This window comes from Eschrichtius robustus, chromosome 9, assembly GCF_028021215.1.
Source record: "Eschrichtius robustus isolate mEscRob2 chromosome 9, mEscRob2.pri, whole genome shotgun sequence".
Lineage (NCBI taxonomy): Eukaryota > Metazoa > Chordata > Mammalia > Artiodactyla > Eschrichtiidae > Eschrichtius > Eschrichtius robustus.
This window is the reverse complement of record NC_090832.1, coordinates 3,759,881-3,778,498: the sequence shown is the minus strand read 5'-3', so window position 1 is coordinate 3,778,498 and position 18,618 is coordinate 3,759,881. Positions and strand designations below refer to the sequence as shown.

Genomic DNA, 18,618 nt, shown 5'->3' with positions numbered 1-18,618 from the left:
TCTAACCTCAAACCCTACTGTTCCAAGTTAGGGCTAAAACCCTCACGTTTATACCTACTACTGACATTTGATCTTCACTGCAGCCCTATATATGGTTGTCCAAAGTAACCGGACTTGCATTTACTCTGAGTGTTCAAGCCATGTTATAGGCAAAGTGTGGATACAAAGGTTGTCATGAAGATCACAATCAGCTAAGACATGTGCAGTGCAAAGCACCATGCTAGTTTTGTAACGGCGGTAGGGCACTGTATCATTTAATTATATGGATATTTATTCAACAACTACTACATTTTTTAAACGCTTATACATAAACTTGCATTGGCAAATAAGAAATAAGTTTAATCTGTATTGCAGCAGTGCTGAATTTCCTAGTCCTATCAAATAATTGAAAGTTTTTCTTCCTGGAGAAAGTTATTGAATGGAAGCAGAAAATACTCTAAGAACTACTATTTTTATGAATATGTATACAAAGTAAAACTAATCACATGAATACATGTACTTATTTCAATATCCTGAGTAGGATACATATACCACATTAATTTTATTGGAGATTAAAACTGACAAAATGAAATGTATCTTCGTTAATCTATACCTCTGCAAACATCCACACTATGTAGATGGTGGCTGTGAGTTTTCCTAGGTCATTCTTCCAGTCACTTAAGAGTTATCTGTCTGTTTTAATTTTACAAATTCTTTAATAAATTCCCAAAGGTTCCTTAAAATACAAAACAAATGAGTACAATGGGTTAGAAAAAAGTACATTAAGCATAAAAGAAAATTTCAAAATAAACATCTATTTAGGACACATTTACTTAAAAACTTAGAGTAAGACTTTGCAACCCTCCACTTTCTTTCACAGGATATTTGTAGTAGACTTTTGGCGTTGAATGTAGCAAAGTTTCTCTCTCTACATATGGGCACAGTCCCCTGCAACATTTTCCAGGCTAAGCAGGGTGTGGCAGCAGAGGTAGATTTACCTTGACGATAATGATGTTTAAACATCAGATCAGTTCATTCTCACTGCCAAGACTATGGAAGGAATCTTCCCTCTTTTGTATTTGTACTTCTATATTCTTTTCCTCTGAGGATAATACAAGGCCTCACAGAACCTGGATCTACCTGTGTGGCTCAGTCAACACCCATCCTAACACCTTTTCTCCTCTCTCTACCATGTAAACTGGCAAGTGGAATGGTTCTATTTTCTGACTCCTTTGCAGCTAAGGGTGGCCTTGGGATGTGGTGCTGGCCAGTGAGATACAGTGGAAGTCCCTGGGAAGGGCTTTCCTTCCTAAATACAACAGAATAAGCTCATAATGAGAAGCTCTTTGCCACCTGTCCTGCACTTTCCCTTTTCTTCCCACGTGGGACGTGGACCCAGTGCCTGAACACAGCCATGCTGAGGCCCTGAGGAGGAAAACCATCCTCAAGGAAAGCAGGGAAGGAAGAGAGAAGAACCCTGGTTCCTTGATGATTTCATTGAACCTACGCCACCAACAATTAAACGTCTTTTTACTTGTTGATACAATAAGCTCTTTCCATATTTAAATCATCAATGGTTTTCCCAGCCTTTCCAAATCCTGAGATTTAAAATATGATACCAACTCAAAAGAAAATTAACTCTATAAAATCTAAACGTATGTAACAGATAATACAAATCAGCATTTTATTTTTAAATTAAAATTTTCAGAATCATACATGTATAGGTTGTTTCAAAGATTTAGTATCACTAAAAGCCATATAATTTGAGAAAAGAAAGCCACTCAGAGCCACACACCTCCCCACCTTCCTGATCCCTGCCCATGAGGATTCACCCTCAACTCTTCAGCTTTTTCCAAAGAATTTATTTCTAGATTGCTGAATAATATATACAGTGGAGCTTGAAATCTTGGACTAAGCATTCTTAAGCACTGGAAAGGATGTGTGGCATGCATGTGTGAAGTTAACACTCAGGAATGCAAACACTTCAAAAGTACTGTCCAGTGTAGTCTAGTTGTAAATGGACGGTCTTGATAGTTTCAACATCAGATTATTATGACAGTTCCTTTACCAGGGCATCGATACTCACTGTTTCTCCCCCTCACTCAGCTTGCTCTTCCCCATGATCTGCTTCACGTGGTTTTCAATAAACTACCAAGAATCAGAAATCATTTGGTCATGTGTAATGCATGATACTGCTCATTGGTAATGGCAGTAATGTTGTCGATTACATCCAAATGCATTACCACTTGTAGAATCAGGCATAGCATACTACTTCATACTGTATATAATACATATGTAATCAAGGCAGCACTACCATCTATGAAACAACAAATTGTTACCGTACATTTTGGAGGGCTATCCTGGAAAGTCATTAAGGGAGCCAGTTCATTACATTACATTCCTTGTCACCAAATAAACTTATTACAATTAATTTTTATGTGCAGAAGGGTTAGAGGAATGGTCAATTCTGATTGACACATTCAACTATTAAAAAAAGAATGCTCTTCTTTTCATTAATACATTAGCTTACACCTATCCAGTTTTAAGCTAATGTCTGCATAGCGAGATACTCCTGGCATGAGAGAATGTTATCATTTAGAAAGATTATGCATATACTTTCATATTTGGTTTATGACATAGTACGAGAAGGCACTAGGGGAAATATTTTTATTGAAAAACATAGATTCACACAAACTTACTTGTATTTTCTTCTTTAAAATTTTATTTGCTGTTTCCAACTTTATAGTTTCAGTCTGAAGGAAAAATGGTTTGAAAAGAAAGATACTTGGTTAAGAATATTTGTTAAATATTTTTCCCCACTTATGGAACAAAAAGTATTATGTGAATGCTGTTATGCTAATTTCAAAAGTATTCAACAGCGCACCACTTAAAAACAATGAAAAAACAAAGCATGACTTGCAGGACATTTATTGAGACAGAAAGATCCTGGCCCTCTGGGTAAAAAACTAGAGAAGGTGGTAGCTGATGTTGCAAAAAACTGGAGAAGCTTAGGGAAGTTCCAGAGTAGAAGAGTTCCTCATTTTTCAGAGCTGATAATGGAATTTTTAAGATAGCCAGATACAATATAAAAATACAAACATCAGTAAGTCATATAATATCAGTGATAACTGATTATAAACTGTAATGTTAAGAAAAAAATTTTGAGTTGCCATTCACAATAGTAACAGATACTGAAAAGTCACAAGAACAAAAGTAACAAAAAATATTTAAGACCAATGCATTAAAATAAACAAATACAAAATGATCCTAGATAGAGTGCTCATATTGTAAAGCTGTCACTTCTTCCCAAATGAATTTCTAATTCATTAGAAACACAATAAAAATACCAAGAGTATTATTACTGAAACTGAAAAATTAGTTAATACTGTAAATGACAATATCCAAGATAATTGTGAACAAAATAATGATGAAGAGAGGATATCTGCTCTTCCAGATATCCACCATATTGAAAAGGATTCGTAATTGCATCATGAGGCTGGATAATGTATAATTAAGAAGTTGGGCTGACTTTAAATCCTAATTCTACTACTTGATGCTGTGAGCTTAATCAAGTTACTTAGTATACCGGTGTCTTGGTTTCCCTATCTGAAAAAGAGGGTTAATAACAGCATCTATCTCTTAGGGTTGTTGGGAATTAAATGAAATAGTATTTTTGTATTGTTTACAGAAATATCTGTGCATCATAAATCCGTGATATATTTAGTTATTTTGTCGTCTGGTTAGAAATAACATTTTGAATCCAGATCCAGATATCAGTTACTTAATAGGATAATAAATGCAATTCTATTGTACCCTCCAGTATTTGAATTAAGGAGCCAAATATAAATAATAAATATTTAAAGTATTATAAATTACTGATATGGAATCATTATAGGGAATCTTCTATTTCCTAGGTTCAATCCATTTAAAAGAGGTCTTAATTATGAAAGAAAAGTTTACATGATTTTGCATTATAACATGCTCATAATACATAAAGCTACAACTTGTTTTCACTGTTTAAAAATTCAACTATAAATTAGTGTTTCTTCTCAAGACAGTTTTAGTTTAAAAAGGAAAGGGCAGACTCTAAATGAAAACACAGAAGGAAATCTGAACAGATTATTTTAAAATAGAGAGAGAGAAATCAAAACAAGTTTAGACCACCACCACCTTCCTATACACTTTATAATTTGACTTAAAAAAAAATGGTAGTACTGGGAAAATATATGTAACTCTATAACCAGGAGAAAAAGAATATTCAAATATCACTTTTAAATTCTTTAAGTAGAAGTTGTATTGAGTCAGATTCTGCGCAAATAAAAATTAGATCATAACATTAAAAATTTGGGCATCATAGCATTTCAAAACATAGATCATAATTTATATTTTATTGTTTATCAAGGAAATGGTTAGCAACAATTGATAAAGTCTAATATAGTAGACCCTCAATGGCAGTAACTAATCCTATCTTCCAGCGTAATTGTACAACTTGTATGGAGTCTATGTGGCTCAATAGTAAATATAAGGACTTTGGGGCCCAAAAGAATTAAACTGAATCCCAGCTTTGCCACCTGTATTCTGTGTCAAGTTGAGCAGGTCACTTAGCCTCTCTGGGCTTCAGATTAAACTACATAGTATATATTAGACACTGAATGATGGGAGTAATTTTTATGATAACCATTTTCTATACAAAATTGTTAAGTTTTAAGAGATGTCAACTGACCTGAAAGAGATCCAATTTGACCCTTAACAGAGCTCTACAGAATTTTTATCACCTTCATTTTTGTTGTTTTAGCTGTATCTCTTAACTCTTCTAATCATTTGCTATAAATGTTTTGAATTGAAAATATGTTTGGACCAAATGTTATGTTATTTTTTTTCCCTATTGCAAAATCAAAATGCTTCACGTGTTTGTCAAGGTCTTCCAGCAAAAGAACAATGTAAACATTCAAATAAACAATTTGCATACCTCTAAGCTTTTAATCTTATTCTCGGTGATATGCAAAATTCCAGTATGAACCAAAGTTGTTTTAATTTCTCTTTCAAGAGCTTGAATTTCATCCCATTTATTAAGCACTTCACACCTCTTTTTTTCAACCTTCTCAATAAGAGTAAGGCGCTCCTCCTTCATTACATTTTTCTCAGGTGATTCTGGAATATTTTTTAAAAGCAAAGTATTCTATGTTTAATACCTTAGTCCTTATTAATAACATTATGTATTAAGAATATTATGTATGTTGTATATAGTTATAAACTATAATGTAACTCAAACTTCAAGCACATCAATAAAAATTATCTGATCCAAGTTAAGTGTATGTATTTCATCGCCTTGGTATCTATATATTTTTCTATATTGTGAATCTTTTCCTATTAAAAATGTAAACAGTAAAGGCATAGCAACGGAGATAAAAGGAAAAAATTATCTGATCCAAGAATGGGGGGATTCCTCCTTTAATTCATTTAATATAATTGATGAGTATTTATTGAGTGCCTAACACAGCGTGGGGAAGATGCCTGGATGGATGACTTTGCCAGAGACGTGTGACTAAGTTGAGACCAGGAGGAGGAACAGGAGTCAGACAAGCGGGAGGGTGTGGGCAGGAGGCAGAAGAGAAGAATTTGGCACATTCAGTAAAAGGAAAGTTACACAGTAGGATGCGGGCACTGAGGGACTGGTGAGAGACAGGAAGAAATGACACTAGAAAGGAACAGGGGACAGATCTGAAAAGGTCTTCTAACCTACGTGAAGAAATCAGTCAAAGCTGACTTGAAGGCTTTTAGGCTGGGAAGAAACACTATCAACCATGGTCACTCTGTCTATGGTATCAAAAGTGAGAAAGGCAAGACTCCAATCTGGACGGCCATTTAGGAAGCTACTGCAGTCATTCAAACTATCAGATCACGATAGAACCTGGGGCATAGAGAGAAGTGGAGAGGAACGATTTAGGAAATAGAACTGGTAGCTGCCATGATCTGGATGTAGAGGAGTAGATATCAAAATAACCCTTAGGTTTCAGCTTGGCCATAGCTAAGAACAGATGTGGTAGGAAGGGAATAATAAGCTCAGTGCAGCAGAGAGGTAAGAAAGAGCTGGGTTTGAACCCAACTTGGCCACGGCCACTTACTACAAGCCCTGCTGACATGGTTGCAGGGAGGAGAGTGAAGACACCTGCCAGTGGTGTTCTGACTTGAGCGCCACGCGTTTGGAGATGCCATTCATTAAAATTTCCAAGGACATGTAAATTCAGAGAGAGAGAGCGAAACCAATCTTGGACTTGTTGAGTTGACACTCACGTGCCATGTCCAGTAGGCAGTGGCATATACAGATCTTAAGCCTAAAAATGTATTTTAGCAGGGAAGAGATTTAGAATCAAAGACATGTGGAGTGAACCAAAAACATGCTGGGCTCCAATAAATATCAGTATTTAAGGAGTACAGAGAGGCGGTGGAGACAGAGAGTAACTCACTGCTAAGGCTGCTTTGTTTTCAAGCAGCACAGCTAGATTCTGATGAGTGGGGGGGGGGGTTAATTTTTTGAGAAAGAACGACTACTCCTTTTTGACAGGAAAAAAGGCAGAAAGAGTGATCATACCTATTTATACATAGGTGAGCAGGACCCAAGTCATTGCCGTCACTCAAACTTGCCAGATTTGGAAGAAGGGAAAAGTGGGAAGGTAAGTTTTGATACATGATGAGCTAACAGAGCAGAAACAGTCATTAAGCTTCTACACGAACTCTGAGAGATGCTACAAAATAAAGTCTTTGATCCCCACCTTGATCTAAACTGAGGGTTTCACCTGAAGCAATTAACTGTCAGCAAAGAAGTCAAAAGGAGTGTGACCCAACTGTTCCTCTTTTTTACCTAAAGAGGAAGACTGTGGTATCAAAATGGGGGCAATTCCACAGAAAATGTGTATGGTTGGAGAAGGCTTGCGAATGAGAAAACTTTAGAAAACGAATAAAGGAGGAAGAATAGAGAACACCAGATTTCTTCTCAAAACCGGTTAGACTTGTGAGAACAACCTCAAAGATGCTGAGAGGAGAAAAGTGATTCCAGGGTGAGTTAGTGTGGAACAAGCCTGGAGGAAAAATGACATTTGAGTGAATCATAAGTGTAAACAGTAAAGATTAATGAGCAGCATACTTAATTGAACTTATTTTGGTTATTTAATCAAACTCTAAGTTGCGTATCTGACTTTGAGATAATTTTTAATATTGTTACTCTGCATAAATGTTCACAAAATGTAATTAATTTCCCACGAACTGTGTGCTCCTGCCCACATGTAATAACGATACGAGCCGACAGGCAGAGCAACTCCGCTGTGCCAGGCCCTGTGGTCCTGCCACACACAGGTCATCACTCTGAACCCTCCTAACGACTAAGGGAAGCACTGTCACTGCCCCCAATGACCAGGCAGCAGCTGAGATGAAACCAGTTCAGATAACAGCCATGTGAGTGGGTCGCTGAGACGGGCGGGTTGAGGACCGTCTGCAAGAGAGGGCATCCCAGACCTGGGCAGAAACTCATTGTTGCCTGGAAAAGCTGCCTCCTCTGATGCAGGAATAAAGATGTAAAGGTTGTGAAAACCAGGCTGGGCTGTCTTCCTTGCTGTTACCCTGGAAACCACAGGCCACGACCCCGCTTCGTCTATTTCCATCTCACTTGGTTGCGCTGAAGTGTTCACTGTCACCAGCCCCCCCCACGCCCCCACAATCTATTATATATTTCAAGACACTTTCTCTAAAATCAACAGTGTTTAGTCCTTCAGCACTTCCTCGGGGGAGCTGACTCTCATATTTATACCATTTGGTCAATTTTCTTAGAATCTATTCCAAATATCTTGGTCAAAGCTTGACTTAATTCTTGCTACATAAGGTCCTGAATTCATTCAATGTTCCACTAAAACCCACAAAGATCCTGGAGGAAAATGAAATGCATACAAGTCGTCTCCTGTTACAGAGAAACTCAGTAACCAAAAGTGCCCAAAGCAGCAGAAACTGGGATAATGATCTTGGCCCTGACAGAAACTCTTAAAGAAATCAACTGCTTCCTTGTGTCTTTAAAGTATTTCATTTAAAGCATTTCAGATAAAATGAAAACTTACTGAATTTCTAAAGAACTTGATGGGGAGAAAAAGGAATAAAATGTAATAACCTCTCTGAAAAACCCTTTCAAACAACTAACAGAAGACGCCATGAACAGTGGACCAGGTGTGAAGATTCCTCACCCGAAGGTCACAGCAAAAGTCATGTCAGAAGATCAATCACACGGTCACTCACCTGATCTCTTCTTAGTGGATTGCAGCAACGTGCGTTCCAGCTCCAATTCACTTCTGAGCCTACGGTTTGGTGATAAAACATAGTGATGTGTTAGAACCCTGTTTGTACCTTTTTCCTTTTGTCTCTTTTATACTACAGTCCTAAAATTGAGAAATAAGAACAGATCTTCTTAGTTTCTAACAAAAAAAGGTGATTTGAAGATGTATGAGAGCCTGGATCAGTCAAGTTCAATAAACAAAAGAATACTTTCTTACCAAGGTTGCCTAAGCCACTGGTAAAGGAGCTGGTCTTACAGCATTTATTGATATTACTTTGTGACTTGAATTTTTAAGAAGCAAGGAGGCAAAGAAACTAGTATTTTACACTCTGAAGCCAATAATGAAATAATGAGGCCAATAATGGAAAAATCCTGCCGATATTGGAATACATGTTGCATTTTCCCTGTTAATTATGATTGCATCCCATAGATACAATTTACAAATTCCACTATATTTAAACTAAAAATAAAACACAAGAAATTTTAAAAGGAGGAAATAAAACCTTTGTTATCTCTTTGTATCTTCTTCCTCATTCAAAATAAACTACACTGACTATCTCTAATACATTTAGAGAGAAAAAGAATCAAATAAGTCTTGCATATACTGAGGGAAACCCTGTGATTTGGTTAAAAACATAAGCACCACAAATGACTTAACACTGGCTTGCCTACAAGGGGCTTGATGGTTTAAGATTTTCGTACACATTAATTCATTTTATGACAGACTAAAAGAAATAGAAAAGTATTATGACTCCAAGTTTAAGAAATTAAGGTTAAGTGGGTTAATAATAATGGTGAAAACCTTTTCAATATGTATTTCAGAGGGTTTAGTCTCCACAAACTTTTGATGTGTTGTGTTATATGAGACTTCCCTGGTGATGCAGTGTTTAAGAATCTGCCTGCCAATGCAGGGGACACAGGTTCGATCCCTGGTCCAGGAAGATCCCACATGCTGCAGAGCAACTAAGCTCATGCGCCACAACTACTGAGCCTGCGCTCTAGAGCCCATGCGACACAACTACTGAGCCCATGTGCTCTAGGGCCCACGTGTTGCAACTACTGAGCCTGCATGCCACAACTACTGAAACCCACGTGCCTAGACCCCATGCTCCACAACAAGAGAAACCACCGCAATGAGAAGCCCATGCACTGCAACAAAGAGTAGCCCCCGCTCACCACAAATAGAGAAAGCCTGCACACAGCAACGAAGACACAATGCAGCCAAAAATAAATTTAAAAAAAAAACTTTCAATGTGTTACAGTTCTAAATGTTACTTATGTTTCTATTTCACTGTTTTGTTTTTCTTCCTGGGGACTTCCATTACATATAAGTTGGATCTTCTTTGCCTGTCTTTTATTTCAACCACTTTTTCTCTGACTCGTTTTCTTTATTTATCACGTTTTAATTCTCTTGATTGTTTCTTGCTTTTTTCTAATGCCCCTTGTTACATTTTCATTCCAAACTATTCCTCCCTGGACATGTCCTAGTTTAGTCTTGATCTATAATATAATTTTGACTTTTTCACTATCTTTCCTCAGCTGTCAAATCTTGTTTCATGGCCTCCTCTTTTCCTGCTGTTGATTTCTGTGCTTAGGTTTTAAATTTATGACTTAAGGTTGTTTCTATACCCTGAAATGCTCTTTTGAGAATATTTGGTTTAGTTTGCAGGGCTGTGGCACAGTTTTCTTCTCCAGCTGTTTGTTGTTGTTGCCAGATGTTAGGGATTTTCATCAGCTAAATTATAAGGGTCCTTATTTTCTGTTTTCTTTTTAGAGTCAGCTGTGTGGACACAGACTCTGCATTTTTACGGTTAGGGCTCCTAGTTTGTGAGATTCTTAATTCAAGAAGACACTTTTCTGTCAGAGCAAATTATACTTTTGTTTTTGTTGTTTGGGTTTTATTTTGTTTTGTTTTGTTTCCTTTTTTTGTTTTTTTTTTTGAAGAGATGGAAAAACAGTAGTGGGAGGGGTTGTATGCCCTTTGATTTTCTTCTCTTAAGGGGTTCTAAATTTCTCTCCCTTGCTAATTTTTCTCTTCCAAGTATGCTGATCACTTCCTTTTCACCCTCTTCTCACCCATATCATCATCTCAGAATTGTTTCCTTGCTTCCACACTCACTTTTATGTCCCCTTCTTTTGAGTCAGTGCTCTGGTGGACCCCCCAGTAACCTGTGCAGTATTCTCACTTTGGGTGGTTCACTCCCTCTCACACAGTGCTTTTAAGACAATTTTAGGATTTCTACTAACTCCATTCTTCTCTCTGCCCCAGACTGACCTTGCTCTCACCAAATTTTGCTGAAAGAGAGTAGATAATGTTTCACTGGCACAGAATGTTTATTTTCTATTTTCAGGTATTTTGAATTTAGGGCACTTTCTGTCTTTTAGTTACACTGAAGGCAGAGTTTTGATTTTTGGTTTTTGTTTCTTGTTTTGTTTGCTTGAGCATATTTTGAGTGTGTCAGATTTACTTTCATCTTTTTTTTAATTCTTTAAAAAATTTATACCCTATCAGGTTGTGGTTTCACCCTGAAAGACTAATCACAGAGGTTAAAAGATTTTCTAAGTTAAAAAAATAACTAGGGCATTCTTAAAAGCTATCTTGACTTTGCAGCCTACTCAGCCAACAATAAATCCTGAGGGGACAACCGAAGATGACCTGAGATTCCTTCAGAAACCTCCCCAAACTCCCCTCATAGAAACACCAGATTTAGTAGAACATCCTCGTCACGTGTGTGACGGTTTGTGCAAGAGACCCGGCGAACAGCTTGGTGTTGATAAAGGCAGGGTGCCACACCCAACAAGGCAGGAAAAAGTGTAAAATATGCTTGTCACATGGTGTTAAGACATTGTAAAATAAGTGTAATCCCAGCATAGATCAACCCTCACTTGTCATTACGGTCCAGGGCTGCTTTGATGGCCATCACGAGTGCCCTCAGCTCCTCCCTGGCCTGGTCAAGGTCTGCGGTCCTCACCCTCCTCGTCTCCAGCCCCTGGATGTGAGTCAGCAAAGTCTGGGCAGAATGAGGCCGTAACAGGTGAGACAAACACAAAGCAAGGGTGAGGATTTTCCTTTTTCTGTTAATACAGTGTATTCACGATGTTCTGAGCCAAAATGCAAATTCTAGTCAAAATAGGTAAATAGGGAGGACAGAAGGGAGGGAGGAATATCAGAGGAGGGATAAATCGCCACGTGAAGATCTGGGTAAGGTATATATTTTTTAATTTTAAGTTTTTATTTTCCTAAGACATTTAGAGTGGTGTGGTTTCACTGTTGGTTTGTGTGGGGGAAGGAAAGTGCCGAATAAAGTGCTTCTAGCACATTATTATCAGCACCATAATTGTTTCTCCCTAATTAGTGAGAAACGATATTAACTCGATGGCTATATATGGATATAAAGTAAATGTGGTGAAACAAAGGTCTCTGCCTTCTTAAGTGATGGGCTGCCAAGTTTCCAGAAGCAGAAAGAAGGATCTAGTGCCCTGATGGCCTGGGGATTTTTTCATTCTGGTGTTTGATTGGGATATGGGCATATATGTTCCTTTATGACTTAACCTCAAAAAGTAAAGAACAAGGTAGACACCCAGCTGGAGCCATGGCTTATTCCTGCCAAACAAAAGCTTTTTTCTGAAGCACAAAAAGCTCAAGACGAAGAACACCATGCAAACATGTGATTTTCGATTAAGAGCTAAGTTAGAACGGACTTCCTTGTCAGGCTGTGATTTTTTTTTTCATAGACAAAGTAAGACATTCTTTTTCCCAATTTATAAGATAGGATTTTTAAACTTTATTGAAAATGTCAGAAGTCATCCTAGCTACACTGCTACATTCTCTTAGTTTTGTAAGTGATAACGTCATTCCTGTAGCCCATCTTCCTTACTAAGCATCCACAGGTGTGGCTTAAGCCTGGAGGGAACCGCTGGAAGTTGGCACAGTGAGAGGAGGTAGCCACAGTTTACGTGGGCTGCTCAGTCTCCCCTGAGGGTAACAACTGTACATGCTTTCCAGTAATTACTAACGTAGCACCCTCTATATTCCCAAACCACTTACATCTATAGCTACTCCAGGGTTTGGGACTCCAGAGAGTCCCATCTCTGCTTCCGTGCTGCGTCTGTGTCCAAACTTCCCTCTTCCTCTAAGAACATCAGTCATTGGATTAAGACCCACCTTAATGACCGCATCTGAGCTTGATTACATCTGCACAAACCTTATTTGCCAAGAGGTCACCCAGCTTCCAGGTGGACACTATTTCACCTCATTGGGAAAATGCAGAATGTGCAGTTTGGAAGGAGCTGGTGAGGCATCAAGAGACAAGGACCACACACGAACTATGGCAGCAAATGTTCAATAAAGAGCAGCTTAACAACAGTGTTGGAAACTGGAGATGTTTGTGGGACATTTTCTTACTTTTATTTTACTGTCATAACGAATTACCACAAACTTAGTGTCATAACACAAATTTATTATCTCTGTTCTGTAGGGCAGAAATCTGAGTGGCTTTTGGACTCTGCTCAGGGTCTCACTGGGCTGAAATCAAGGTGCAGGCTGCACTGCCTTCCTTTCTGGAGCTCCAGAGCACAAACTCCTTCCATGATCATTCAGGTCGTTGGCAGAATCCGGTTCCTCGAGGTTGTAGGACTGAAGTCCCATTCCCTTGCCTGCTGTCAGCAGGGTCCACTCTCAGCTCCTAGGGGCCTCTCTCTAGTCCCTGCGTCTGGACCCTCCACCTCACAGCTCCCAATGGTCCTGACTTCTTCTCAGGCTTAGAATCACAGAACTCTGACTTCCCCTTCTGCCACCTCTCCCTTCTGACTTCAGCCAGGGAAAGTTCTCTGCTTTTAAGGGCTCGTGTGATTAGATTGGGCCCACCCAGTTAATTCAAGATAATCTCCCTATTTTAAGGTCTGTAACCTGCCGACTCAGACACCTAAGTGTCAGCCTCCAGGGGGACACCGGCTGGATACACTGTAATCCGGAACTCACAGGAAAGATTGGGGTGATGCATACAAAGCCAGGAGCCATCAGTGTAAGGGATCTCATCTACCAGCAGAGAGTGAGGAGAGAGAGAGAGCCGATTCTGAGCGAAGCAGGCACGCGAGGACTGGGTTACAGAAGGACAGGCCTGCAGAGATCACGGAGAACTGGTGGCCAGAGATACTGCAAAAAACAAGAAACGTGCGTGCCTCCCCCGCCCACCCCTCACTGTTGCCTTTACCTGGAGTGTTCCCCATGAGTATAAAGCCCATTCCTATTAAAAGTGTCAGCTGTTCTACATTATGGAGGCACAAATGGGGTTTCTTTGATTCAGACAGTTTTCCAGTGCTCCGGAAATATGAAGAAATAGGTTCTACTTAAGACTTGCATGATTGATTGTTACCTTATACTGTTCTGTGGGCTGGGTCTTCAGAAGTAATAACATGTAGAGTTCATATTCGTCCTACAGAAAGAAAAAAAGAGAGAAAAAAAGAAAGAAGGAAGAAAGGAAGCAAGGGAGAAAGGAGAGAAGAAAGAAAGACCCATTGGAAATGTGTTATGAGTTACAGTACAATGTAATATTCTTTGCATATGTAAATAAAATGGAGGCTAAGGACGTCAGTTCAGATCATTTAAAAAAATGTAAGAATGCTCCTGCAATATATTAAATAGTATACACACTAAAATGTACAAAATCTCACCATCTTTAAAGCATATTTGAATATTAACTATTGATGACTCAGGATAAAATCACAAAATACCTTGACACACGTACAACATATGACCTCCTGCCACTAGGACGCTCCGTGGATTTGGGTCCTACTGACCTTCCAGGGATGGAGATGTTCTCCGAAGGGCAGACCACCACTCCCTGCTTTTAAGCCTTGCCTGTTCTGGGGACTTGGACAATAGCAGACTCCACAAGCAACCTAATTCCAACTCAGCTATGATATGATGGTCACTTTCACCATGAAATCACAACACACTTATAACTCCTTAAAGATTCATATAAAATTATATATGCATAACCATAGACGTTTCTGTGTCACATATGTGCAGTTTATAAGAGTTTATCTACAATTAGGAAGCTTTAGTATAAATATATGGGCTTCAGGAGTGAGCTAGCTGGGTGTTTACCTCACGTGGCCCATTTACGACTCACGTGGCTGTAGGCACATTCCTTCAAGTCTCCGTGAATGATTTTCCTCATGTGTAGAACGGACACCATGATACTCGGCAGAATTTCTGTGAGGCTTGAGCTCATGTGTGCAAAAAATCATGCATGGCTCTCAATTGTTATCTGGGAAAAGCATGTTTCTCTTACCTTAATTTCTTTCAAGATATCCCCAAATATCAAAGAACTATTGCAAATATCTTCAAAGACTTCTCCAAAGACCTGTAGTCTGTTGAACTCTTCAGGGTCACAGACACATATTTTCTGGAGCTTCTGGAGGAAAAAGAGAAGCAGCCCGTTTCAGGATGACTTCATTTTCCTTTCTGATTAGTTTCTCAGGTTGAGGAATCAGACACCCCATGGGGCTTTCTCTCAGGGGGCACAGGTCCCGCCCCCCAGCGTTGGGTCTCAGCAGAGCTGAGGGCCAAACCGCCTGGGGCTGGGAACCTATGTTTGCCTGATTTTTCTTTATTTATTCCCTTGCATCCTGTGAATCAGGAATTCACTCTCTGCCTCTACAGTGTCCTCAGGGTCCTTCTCTTTCTATCAGTCCTCTCAGCCAAAAATCTCATCGCTGTTTGGTTATTTCATATGTAGACTGTTCCCTGCAGCCTCACCCTTCCCATCACTAAGTACCACTCTCAGCCCTCGGTTGCTCGCGGTAACATGTCCCATGACGCCAAACTACCTTCTACAGACCGCTTGGCTCCAACTCGGATTTCACCTGCACCCTCAACTCTCTCCTCGCCCTCTCTTCACATTCTTCCGTAGCGAGTCAGGCAAACCTCTTCCTCAGGTGCGTCCGCTGTCCCAGGGGCACTTGCTTGACTGTAGCTACCCTGCAGCATCCGTTGCTATCCATTATGAAATCACCTCCAAGGCACCACTTTCCAAACTTAACCTTCTTTGATTTCACCCTAACTGTTACCATCTACATCACGTGGGATATTCCCAGCCCTTTTCCATCCTACCTGGGAAAGTAAGTGAGGCGTCAGAGAGCCAGCCTCCGCCCACAATCTTTAGACTCCCAGGACTGGCACGGGTACCGATAGTATCGCAGAACTGCCCCCCTTACCTGCTCCAACTTCTTTTCATGGCACATCGCTACCTTGCTCCCAGTGAAGTCACTCTTCCAGACATCTTGCTTTGCAAGAACTTGTTTCTGGAAACTCAAGAACTTCCTGTACTTGTCTGCTTTTGTTATGCCAGCCAAGTGTGAGCTGAGGTACTGGAACTCGTCCCTGCCTGGGGGGCACGTCGCACACTCACGGCTGGACTTCACTTCTTTGTACTTCAGAACCTTCATCTTGGGCCATCTTAGCTCTTCTCTCTTTGGCCGTTCAGGAGAACCTTCCTCTCTCAAACCCTTCTTTGGAATCAAATCCTCCTCCGAAGTGTGGGAACCATGTGTCAGAGGGTTCAAATACCTCAAGAGTGGTGGGTTCTCGGCATCGTTTGGGCCCACAGCTGTGTTGATGGTAAAATAAGCTAAAGCATCTTTCATCTTTTTAATCTTCTTATCAGATGGCTTTTCTACTCCAAAGACGTTTGCCTCCTTGGGCCTGTTGGCATTGGGCCAGTGGTACAGGATTGTCTCCAGAGGCCTGTACAGCTTGCTGGGGTTCAGGTGTCCGGAGGTGTACGTGTAGACATCATCTCTGTGGTCTTTCTGGAGTTTGTTCAGAAGTGTCCTTAGATTGCACGGAGTCTTAATACGTGGTGTCTCACAGTGTTTCCACCTTAGGTAAACTGGTCAGGAAAGGCAAGAAGAGTATTAAATACCACTCTGGCTCCACAGAGAGGCTGTAAGAGGGCTGTGTGCATTTGCTGCGCCAGCATATACCTCTCCCAGAGCAGGAGCCCACACATACAGAGAGGAGAGAGTACAGGCCAGCCTGGCTGCAGACGAGGGGTGAACCAGGGCACGTGACGGGCAATTCCCATCAGAAAGCCTAGGACCCGCAAAGCCAGGAAGAAGGAAAAGGGGATTCTGATCCAACAGGGAATTTCTTACTCTCTTAGCAAAGGCTCTAGAAGAAAAATCTGAAGGCGTGATCATAATTCTTAATGACGCTTAAAGACAGCCATGCTAGGGAATAAATAAAGGTGTTTTTCTATCTCCCTTAAAACTAAACATCTCAGGAGTCCCTGAGCAAAGCAAACCGGTCCATGGCTGATGAGGCGTTCACACATCCCCCGCCCCGTGTAGGAAGATAATGAGCCACAGAGTGAAACCCATGGCTGTGTTGACAGGGGCCCCAGCTCCCTCCGCAAAGGGTCCCGGAGGTAGGAGTCCGTTTGGGCACTGGGAAACGCCGGCCTTCTGAATCAGTTCCCTAACTGTGTGAGCTCAGAGATCTTACATAACCTCTCTGAAGCAGTCCCTTCTTCTGCACAATCAGGAGAACTGTCCTACTCTGAAGGGCCGACGGCCAACCAAATAGAACTGCTTTTGGCAAAAAAGCACATGGATGCAGTAGACACTCCGTAAAGGCCACCTATTTTTATCAAAGGACTGCAGTCCAGGGAACACCTTCTCAACGCTTCTGGTAGGACAGGAGTAGGCCCAGACTCCAACATGACACGGGGGAGGGGCTTTCTTCCTGGGCTGTCGCTGAGATGCTCATGGAGAGGCAGGCCTGATGCACGACCTTCCCAGCGAATCCTGGAGGAATCAGCCAGCAGACGTTGTATCACTGCCTTGTTACCCGAGCTGGGGGGGGGGCCCTGGGAACAAGGCAGTGAACCAGCCCCTTTGGGGCCCTCGAGGGCCTGGCCTGAGCTCTCAGAGGCCCAGGATTCACCTACATCCACACCTGCCACACCCCTCAATCCACACGACAGGCCCACCTGTAACTAGGCCCCTTTGGTGACAGGGAAGCCGAGGGGAGTTTTGTGATCAACTCAAGTCCCGGCACCTGACAAGTGGCAGCGTTGATTTCTGAATGCAGCATTTTTACCCTAACTGTTGGGTTCTTCCCTCATTCCACAAGGGCTCGAGCAAAGGGGGCCAGGACAGGGCTTTCTGGGGCCCACACCAAACCCCTTCCTCTGGCCAATCCACGTCTGAAAGCAGAACCATAAATCAGGACATGTCATTGTCTCCATTGCCACGTGAGAGAAGAAATGAGGGCACAGAGGGTATGAGGAGGGGTAACAGCGTCTCGTGCTGTGTGACGAACCCCCCTACATCCAGCAGCTTCACACCCCCAGACTAGCTCACTACCCCATGGTCGGCACTTCAGCCTGCAGGCTGAGCTCTCCACTCCAGGATCACATCACGGATATCAGGGTGTGGGCCCAGCTGGGTCCTTGGAGGCTTTGAGGGGAAATCTGATCCTGGGCTCAGTCCTGTTGTGACAGAAGCCAGTTTCTTGCAGGTGTTGGACGGAGGTCCCCACCTCCTAGTTGGCCTTTGGCGGGGGTGACTCTTGGCTCCTGGGGCCACCAACCTTCCTGGCCTTACGGGCCACCTTCGTCCCTGAGCCAGCAAGGGCACTCTGCATACTTCCCGTGCCCTCGACCTCTGACTCCTCCCCTGTGACTGACCTCATGTGATTAGGCCAGGCCCACCCAGCACTCTCCCTGCCGTGAGGTCACTGGTGCCATGGGACACGGTGCAACCACAGGGTGCTTGCCTCATGTTCAGTCCTGGGATATGTGCTGGGCACGTACAGCAGGGGGCAGGGAACTCGGGCCACCCCAGGGCTCTGCCCACCCCAAGCCAAGCCTGAGCTCTGGGCTTGGGCTCTTGCTCTCTGCCCAAGCCCAGAGCCCAGGCTCCCTTTGCACTGTCCCAGGGGGAAAGGAATCATCCTTTCCCTCCTGTGCAGTTGGATCCTGGAGCAAACACTTCTAGCAATGGGATCCTTGAGAATTTCCCTGCTGAGTAGTTTAGTACTTCAAAGAAACCAGTTAAGAAATGTTAAAAAAATCTTTTTCAGCCAGAATTCCTTTTTTCTTTTTTTTTTTAACCTTTTATTTTATATTGGAATATAGTTGATTAACAATGTTGTGATAGTTTCAGGTGTACAGCAAAGTGATTCAGTTATACATACACATGTATCTATTCTTTTTCAAATTCTTTTCCCATTTAGGTTACATAATATTGAGTTGAGTTCCCTGAGCTATACAGTAGGTCCTTGTTGGTTATACATTTTAAATATAGCAGTGCGT

General features: G+C 41.4%; 1 protein-coding gene across 1 annotated transcript; it reads right to left on the bottom strand.

Annotated features, from left to right (window-relative positions):
* Positions 1 to 664: 664 nt before the first annotated feature.
* Positions 665 to 16,171, bottom strand: C9H6orf118 (chromosome 9 C6orf118 homolog). The gene is given in 8 exon segments (XM_068551713.1): positions 665 to 715; positions 2,679 to 2,732; positions 4,949 to 5,130; positions 8,260 to 8,318; positions 11,183 to 11,307; positions 13,672 to 13,731; positions 14,593 to 14,715; positions 15,518 to 16,171. Coding segments are annotated over 8 exon segments (1,083 nt in total). The 5' UTR covers positions 15,947 to 16,171.
* Positions 16,172 to 18,618: the final 2,447 nt, after the last annotated feature.